The sequence below is a fragment of the Nestor notabilis genome, unplaced genomic scaffold (genome assembly GCF_000696875.1).
Source record: "Nestor notabilis isolate BGI_N333 unplaced genomic scaffold, ASM69687v1 scaffold4096, whole genome shotgun sequence".
NCBI lineage: Eukaryota > Metazoa > Chordata > Aves > Psittaciformes > Psittacidae > Nestor > Nestor notabilis.
Genome location: NW_009931350.1, coordinates 275,127 through 284,307, shown reverse-complemented (window position 1 = coordinate 284,307; position 9,181 = coordinate 275,127). Strand labels below are relative to the sequence as shown.

Below are 9,181 nucleotides of genomic sequence, written 5' to 3'. Positions count from 1 at the left end.
AGTTCTTGTAGAAGGACTGACCCCACTGAGCACCATCAATGCCCCCATGCGGGTTGCAGACATCCTGCCTGGAGTGTGGTTTTTGTCCCTGCTGGTTGCCTCTCAGCAATGCAACCAAAACCTGAGCTCAGCTCCCCACTGCACAGCAAATAAACATGTCCAGAAGTAACATTTCAATTGCTTACAACTTGGAGAAGTTTGAATTCTCTCTTCCACTCCCACTTGTACCCCAAATGTAACCCTTCCACAGTGAAGAGTCACTGGATAGCTGATTATGAACACTGCAAAGTACAGAATGTATTACCAGCCTTTTCTACCTCCCAAAACAGCTCCAGAAATGTCCATGTCCTATTTAAAATAATTTTTATGACCATGAAATCAGGGTTTGTTACACAAGTAAAGGTGTAACCATATGTGTAACCAAACCACCCTTTTGTGCATTACCAGATGCGTGTAGTGCATGCGTGCATGGGAACTACATGCACATTCCCCCCAGTGCAGCATCAAACAATATTGTAACTGTCTATGTGACCTGAGAACTGCCAGCTTGAGGCAGTTCCTACACCTCAGGACATAAACCATTTCTACAGAGAGGCTTAGGAGAGCAGGTCTTTCATGGCATGCATTTCTTTTCTAAATGTCAAGAAGAACTACTTTAAAGCAGTTCTGAAGACTTACCTCCTCGCTGCACCAGCAACGTGACTTCGCTTCCCTTAGGACATTCAATCAGCATATCCACCACCTGGTTGTGAGTGAGGCTCTGCACATTCTTCTTGTTGACTTCAACTATAAGGTCACCCTCCTTCAGGCCGCGGCACCTTGGGCTGTCCACGATTTGTTTCACTCTTTGGCCACCCCCACCGGGACTGTCTGCTATAGTAAACCCAAAGCCCATAGGCCCTTTCACTATATGCACAGTTATGAGTTCAGGTTGTGTTGCTATCGAAGACGCCAAAGAGACTGTGTCATTGGGGTAACCATGGGGTCCATTGGAGGAGACTTCAGCTGGGCTGCTGGGTCTTGCTTCCTTTGTGCCATTTACTTTCCCTGTTTTACTACTGTGGCTCGCCGGGGAGTCATAATTCTCCTGCCCATTCACAATGATCGGCTCTTTGTCCAAAATTGCCACAGAGGTAACCAGGCTCGTGTTGGGATCATCGGGATCGAAGGGCAGGGGGTAGCCTCGGCACAGTTCAAGGTCCACGCTGGCACCGATGGGGATGGACTGGAAGATTTTCACCACTTGAGCATGAGTGTGCCCCAGCACACAAGTCTCATTCACACTGACTATGACGTCCCCTGCAGAGGACACAGAGAGATATACCAAACACATATGTTTTGTGCACTCTGGGAATGTAGGACTAGAGCCCACGAGCTGATCTGCAGCACTCACAATACCACTCACAGGCAAACAGCAGCACTTAAGTATCTTTGCAAGGAAAAGGAGTGGTGACACTTGGGCAAGCAAGAACTCTCCATACATGATGGATTCGCTGCATAAAGCCTTTATGTACATAAATGTTTACGAAAGAGAAGATGGAATTGGCTCTTACTAAAAATTGATACATTCAAATGATGGTATATGGCCCATTTAACAGCCATTTCAAAGTCCAGATCTCACTCTTCTACGCAGTGCTACACTGACATATGACTGAAACAAAACTGAGAGCACATGAGAGCTATAACAGAAGGTTCTCAAATACCAACTGCTCAAATATAGTGCCATGTGTCATGTCTCAGACACACTTCAGCCTGAAATTTAGGTATTGATTAAGTTATGATTTACTTTTTAACACTGGGGCTGCAATGCAGGCATGTTAAATGCAGCCATCGCCACAGTGGGGAGCAGTAACCTGCAGCCTGATGTGGGACCCCACAACTGATGGCTCCACTCAGCAGCGCAGCATGCGGAAAGCAGGAGCTGGCAGAGCTCCAGAAGGATGTTTTGACACCTGAGGTGAAATTCCAGCACATGAAGTGCCTTACTATAAGATTTTGAACATGTCCTTCAGGTATCTCACTTCCCTGCTTGCAGATGGGAAAGCTGAATGCCTTTCCCCAAAAAGAGGACAAGGACTACAGTCACTTACGAATTGCGCATGAGACCAGATATATAAAAACATAAAGCAAAGTGGTGGTGGTGATTTTGATTTAAAGCACTGGTACCTGTTTCCATTTTGCCATCCAGCGCTGCAGGGCCATCAAGCACCAAACTTTTGATTTGGAGAAATTCATCCGGCTCATCCCCTCCGACGACGGTGAAGCCAAAACCCCTGCTGCTTTTCCTTAGCTTGGTGTGGATGAACTTCCCTTTCAACTCGGAGGGGTTCCGTGTAAAAAAAGGTTTTCCTGTGTAGGAAGTTTGGAAAATCTATAAACAGGCAGGCAAGAGTGTTTGATCTGGTTTTCCTCTGTCCCTCCCTGTTCTAACAAGTACATGGACAAACACAGCAGTGTGCTGGGATGGGACTGCACTTCAGCATCCTCTCATCTCACCACACTCCACCCATCTCCTTGGATCCAATCACACAGTAAAAGAAGTGAGCAAAAACCCCTCAGTACCTGGCACTTTGTTAGCTGTGGCTGTGCACACCAAAGCCACAAGGCTACAAAGGAGAAAACATGCTGCTTTAAAGAATGGAATATATTAGAGCTGGCAATGCTGCCTTAGATATGTGTCTTATCTCTGTCCTGAAGTAGTTATATCCATCCCAGGAAAGATGAGACAGGGGCAGCACAAATGCCTCCTACAGGAATCTGCAGCTAGAGTGTCTGCAGACAGGAGTGTCATTATGATTTTCACCACTCCACTCAGCCTTCTCCCAACCCACCAAGCAAAATGCAACTTCTGAGCTCTGGGAAGACACTACATAACCCTTCAGCATAACCCCACCACCACTATCACCCTGTGACCCGCTCCTGTCAAAAAAGGGAGGATGCTGATGTTCTTCAGACACTGAAGTCTTTTCTCTTTCCTTTCTGCTCCTTGCCTGTTGTGGATGAAACACTGATGTGAAGGATGTACAGATCAAAGAGTGGATTGGGACTTGAGCAGCTGTGCTGGAGGGCTGTCAATGTTCTCCGGGAGCATGGTTGAGAGGGAACAAGGTGCTCCAAAGACAAAAGTGCATCCTTGCAAAGCATGTCGCACAGGCTCAGGAAAGTAATCCTGGTTGCTGTACTTCACAGTGCCAACACTATAAACACCTTTGCGCTTTTAATTGTTGTTAATGCTTAGAGGAGAAAAGACTGTGCCACTAAGCCCTCTGGTGACAGCTCCAGGATCAGCAGTGTGCATCTCAAAAACCCCGGCAGCATTGCCATGTGCCTCTGTTCAGAAAGGAGACCATGAGGGAGAGTGAGGGGATTTGAGACTCGTAAGCCTTTGACTGAGGAAAAAAAGAAGTATTTTCGAAGATTATTTATGAAGGAGCAGAGTGAGGACTTGCAGCCTTCTGCCTTTGAAGGGTAGCACAGGAACACAGTAATCCTGCACATCACGGACACATCTTTGCTCAGACCCCAAGCTGCAAAAAGACCCTGACTACCAAATGCAACCCAATGTCTCCAGTAGCAAACATGTCTGAGAGGCAGCATGCACCGGGGCTTGGTCCTGGGCTGATTTCTGGTTCAAAAGGCAAGTGGAACAAGCACAGTTTGCTGGTGTCTGCCTACAAACACAGGGTGAACTTGCCCTGCAGTAATGGTATAACAGCACCACAGGCTATGTCACACCTACAGTATTTGGGAGGGGATAACATTTCAAATAAGTATATCTACAAAATCCCAGGTGGGAGAGCAGGGGCACAAGGAGGGGTACTCCTGCCCACATCCTACCAGCAGTGCCATCAATGGGAGAGATGGAAACCCCTGGGCACAGAGCAGGGGGAGAGGGAAGGTAGAAATAGCTGCTGCAAGAGGGGAGTGAGAAAAGAGGGAGCAGTACTGAGGAAGGAAGGAATGAAAGAGAGAAGGAGTCATCAGTGGGTACCAGGACATGTCACTCAGAGTGGTGCTGAGACAGGCTAGTGCTGTCCTGTAATGCTGCTGCACCATTTCGGTGGCTGGCAGTCAGAAGCGGGTGGAGAGCAGAGTGAGGCTTCTAACATCATCCCCTGCATGACAACTCCTTTGCACTGCCATGCACAGATGCTTTGGCAGCCCTTGCTTCAGCCTGGCAGTGTAAAAGGCAGAGGTGGCATTCACAGACATCTCCCCAAGGAAGACTAGTGTCTGCATAGGACCACAGCACCCCTTGCTCAGCAATGGCATTTGCTTGGTATACAATTTAGATGTAGACAAAGGTGAAGCCAGCTTACAACCATGTGTAACCAGAGCACTTTTACTGCAACAGGTACACATGGAACTCTGCCCTTGCTGGCAACCTGATCTTGCAATGTTTCTGCTCATGGTACAAATTCAGGGGTGATTCATGTCCTGCCTGATAAGTTATTTAAGACAAGCAATTGGTGTGTGAGCCGCTGACTATACCCAGACCACTGACACTAATAAATAAGGCTGTACTAGCCCAAAATACTTGTACACAGGTACAACTTCAAAGCAGGTCTACAGTATTTGCCCTGGCATGTGACACCAGTCATAGGAATACTCCTTTTGCTGGTGGCTGATGGAATTTCATTCTAAGGAAAAACACCTTGTTGCACTTCTACAATTGGTTTAAATTGGTTGAACAAGGTTGTTACCTTGCACTGGTGCTTCCCGAACTGTTTCTTGGTTGTTTGAAACATGGTTTGGAGCAGCGGGTGCTGGGAGAGATGGACACTCCTCTGTCCATTCTAGAGAGGGCAGAGAGGGACACGTTACTTGTTTCACGACAGCACTATGAGCTCCTGCATGTACACACGCTGGGAGTGCAGGCTTCAAGCAGAGGAGGTGTGAGAAGCATGGTAAGAGAGGAAAAAGAGTCATGGAGAGAGGGAATAAAATGAATGGGTTGTTTAAAAGCCAGTTCTGAAGGAGTCTCAGGTCAACTGATTTGTCTGCTGGGACACACTATCTCACACCCAAACTTGGGACTTGATTTGCTTCTAAGTCGTCTTGACTTTATATGAAATCTATTCCCCATGGCACTCATGGCATCTAAGTAGAAGAACTGATGCTGTGGGAAATGGTGCTGCAAGCGGAATATTGACGCCTAAATTATTTTCCCCTTTGAAACTGTTGTTAAATAACTTGGTGTGAAAGCTACGAAGCTACCAAAACAAACCAAAATGCCACAGGCCCCTCACTGCTGTTGGGCTGCATTGAAAGAAAATAGAATAGAATAAAATAAATAAAATGACAAGACAAGAAAAAAAGGGGGCAAAAAAAAAGGGTTTTAAAATAATGAAATTAATTCAGCTGCTAGAGCTTGATCTCATTCAAATGTCTTGTGTTAAGAAGTCACTCATGCAGAGGGGTTTCCCTAGTACACATGTAAATGGCCACTCCTCATCCCTTCAATAGCCTGAGTCCCTGTGCAGACTGGAACACCACCAGCTACAGTGAGTAACTTCATGGAGCAGATTAAAAAGGAAAATACACTTTTTAATTGTTTCTGGGAAGCCTTTCCAGAAATAAAGAGCAAGAAAAGAAAAATGTCTCCCCTTTAACAGGGGTGAAAGCTACTGTGTTTAAGTGGTTATATGGTTCAGATTTTCTCCTTTGCCACATCTTACGTGAAGGGCTTTTGTTACCTTTCCTACGCACATCGTTTTGCCTTTAAATGCTTAAGGCCACAGAGGGAAAAACAAACACATTGGCATGGTGCTGCCAAGAGGAGGGAAGGAACATTCCCTCCTGAAAACCCCAACCATCACGCCCTTGGTGGTGCCAACCTTCAGCTGGCTGTTGCTGTTGCTCAAGCTGTTTCTTCCTCTTTGCTTCAAGAACTGGGTTTTCATACTGCGTCTTCCGGTTGATGTGGCTGGAGATGAAAGAGAGCAATAAATTAGGAAACCCTTTATGTGACAAGCAGGAATGATGGACAGGCATGAAACTCCTCTGAGGAAAGGAGTAAAGTACCAAACAAATCCAGCAGCAGTGTATGTGGAGTAAGGCTCACCTACTTGTGCCAAAAAGCGTATTTAGGCAAACAAGTGGATTCCAGTACTGATATGATGTATTGAGTAGGAACAGCTAATTCCTTTAAAAACACATTAAAGTAGTGATCTATCTGTGGAAAATGAGATTACAGCAGAAAAGGTGCTCTGTCTCATTTCATTTTAAAAACCAGTCCCGTATCATCCCCGATTTAATCAGATTACCAGAGGTACAGTCATTCCCTGGCTCACTGAAGTTACCAAAAAAAACCCCTCAACAGAAAACCCCAACATCTGGCAACATCTGGCAGCTATTTCATCAAGGCACATTATTAACAGGGGTTCTTAAAAATATCTGTGGCAATGCAGGCTATGAGCTGAAAAGCTGGGCTCCAAATGGATCAAAATCTATTCAGAATCAGCCACCAGCAAACACCCTCAGTGGAAACCAGCATATGGTGAAACTTCAGCTGTCTCCCTTGGAGGGCCTTTAGGCAGCTTTTGACCTGTATGAGATGTTTAGAGCCAAAACTAAGAGGAAAAGGAAAAAAGCAGCAGCCCAGCCCCAAACATGGCAAACAAGCAATGTACTGTGCAGAGGATTAACCATTCTATGAAACCAAATGATGAACCCCAGCCACAGATGCCAGGTGGTAGGGGCAGGTCTGTGAGCTCTCTGCAGCTGAGATGAGATGCTCATCAGCTGTACAAGAGCAACTTTCCAATAGTCAAATATTTTCCTATAGCAGAGGAGCAAGTAGAAAATTGTATAAGCTTAAAGCCCATCTTTCTATCCAAAGCAAAGTTTACTGTTAAGAACTTGCTATTTATTGACTCTTGTCCCATATTTTTATATAAAAACATATAAAAATAATGTCCCATTATTTTTACATTAAAAAGGTAAAATCCCTGAATGACCAACCAACCACTTTTTGGAGTAATTATGATAAAAGCACTCTAGATAGTTATGTTCAGAATTTTTTCTGGTAAAGATCAATATTAAATCCCTGGAAACTGTTTAACTAATCAAATAAAACCCCATTAACAAGTTCTGGAAAAGATTTCCCATTTCAAGTTATCTTCAGAAAATTACGAAAAAATGAGAACTACTTTCAAAATTAAACAAGCTTTTTCAGGATAAAGTTGTTTCTCAATAAAAATTATTATGCAATAATAGAGTGTGTGAACTGGGACAGAGACAAATGGTCAAATTATAACCATTTTGCTAGCTTATAGATAGTAAGTAAAATAAATTTATCTCTCATTGCTGTTACTTTCTGTTTAATTTCAGCACTATGGAGTGCCACAAAACTAATGGGCATATATATATAAAGTGACAGGAAAAAATGCTGTAAAGACCTCTTGGCATGGCATTTAATAGCCGAAAAATATTCTTGATGTCTTTGGTAAATAAATGTCAAGCCTTAATTACACAGTTTGCTAACCTTGTTTCTCTAGGCACAGATGGTAGGGTCAGAAATGAGCCAAAGCAGACAGAAACTGTATTCCATGTCTATTCTGAGGGCTATCATAAGCCATCCTACTAGACAGGAGTATACACATAATTAAAAATTCATTTTATGGGGTCAGTGATGAAACAAAACTCAGATCTCGGGTTTCCCAAGGGAGCGATCTGACATCTAGATAAAGAAGAAGCTGTGCCAATTCCAGAGAGAGTCCCATTAAACCTGCAATTCTATTCACAACAACACAGCCTGATGCAAGAACCTCTGTTGTGGCTGTTTGGTCACACAGGCTCATCCAATTGAGTGCTTTTTGACTCATAACTGAATTAGTGGCCTGCTCTGCACACTCATATTTTGATCATAGCACCGTACCAAGGGGATCAAGCTCAGTTAATTGCATACTTGCTAATGTTCTCTGGATAAAAGTATTTGGTGAGGTGCTGGGGCTACTGCATGCCCCAACCCCAGGGTGCTCCTGTCTTCCTTGAGTCCACCCCTGGAGCAAAACCTCCTCCTCCCAGTGTGGTCCTGTGCCCCCTGAGCCCATTCCCATGTCAGAACCCACCAGAGGATAGGAATGGCAACGTAAGAATGCCCTTTCCAAGCCCCTACAGCATCCCCCAGGCTGTATGAAGGTCTCCTCCTTCTCCTATTTAGTTGAGACTGCTGCAGAGGAAAGCACTTACTCTACATAGTAGACACCATATACAGGATCCTCAATTTTCTCCCAACCAGCAGGCAGCTCTGGAAGTAGAAAAAGCATTACTGAAGCCTCAAATGCATTTTTTTCTGACAGTGTGCAAAACCTAATGGTAGCTCAGAGTTCACTTCAAACACTTTTCAGAACAATCACAGCCTCCTTTTAAAGGCTGGCGTAGCATGGCTCCAACATCACCACCCGTGCTACCAGTGCTGGGTTAGCAAATCAGTGGGAAGAAGCTCATGCCAGTCAATTTTAGATTTGCTTTTTGCATTAAGTGAACAAGTGATCAATAAAATTCCTCTCTGGGAATGCCTCAAGTACCCTCCTGGTTTCACCACCATTGCAGAGCTCTGCAGTGAAAGTTGATGCAGGCAACTGGCGAGAGGCATTTTAACACCAGTCTATGACAATGGGAGATGATGGCAGCAACAGAGACATCTTCCATCTCCTGCACCAGGGCTGAGCCATTTATGCTCACCACTGCTGAAAAAGTGGGGTTTTGACTCTAATCTCAGGGGTTTACACTGCATTGCTCAGCCATGACCCCAACACAAAAGTGCATCTTGAAACAGGACAAAGTGCAATTAACATAAACACCTGGCACATGGAATCCACCCAAGTGGTGCTGGCACACAGATGTATTTCACTGCACAGCATTTAATGTAAAAACACATATTGCCATAATCACATGTAACAGAGATTTCATTTTTCAATTAACATAATTAACAAAAAAACAGTTCTGAAGATTAAATTAACATTTGGAAATGTATCCACTTTTGTTCTTGTTGATTTTCTAGACTGCACATAGTACTTTAACTATAATTAGTGTATGTAATAAAATCACTTCAGCATCCAACTGAGGGTTATTAAAGCTGTATGTATTACTTTAAGAGCCTGATCCTTGTCCCACTCATTTAAACACAATGTTCCCATTGGCTGTGGGTACTGAAATAATCATCCTATATAACAAT

At 44.3% G+C, this 9,181-nt stretch overlaps 1 protein-coding gene across 1 annotated transcript in view; it reads right to left on the bottom strand.

The window, feature by feature from the left end:
- The window catches only part of MAGI1 (membrane associated guanylate kinase, WW and PDZ domain containing 1), a gene marked incomplete at its 3' end in the record, with an annotated part of 336,541 nt that overhangs the window by 52,240 nt on the left and 275,120 nt on the right, over positions 1–9,181 (bottom strand). The window contains 5 exon segments of the mRNA XM_010015843.1: positions 679–1,299; positions 2,167–2,349; positions 4,704–4,823; positions 5,838–5,926; positions 8,194–8,251. Coding sequence (XP_010014145.1) covers positions 679–1,299; positions 2,167–2,349; positions 4,704–4,823; positions 5,838–5,926; positions 8,194–8,251 — 1,071 coding nt within the window.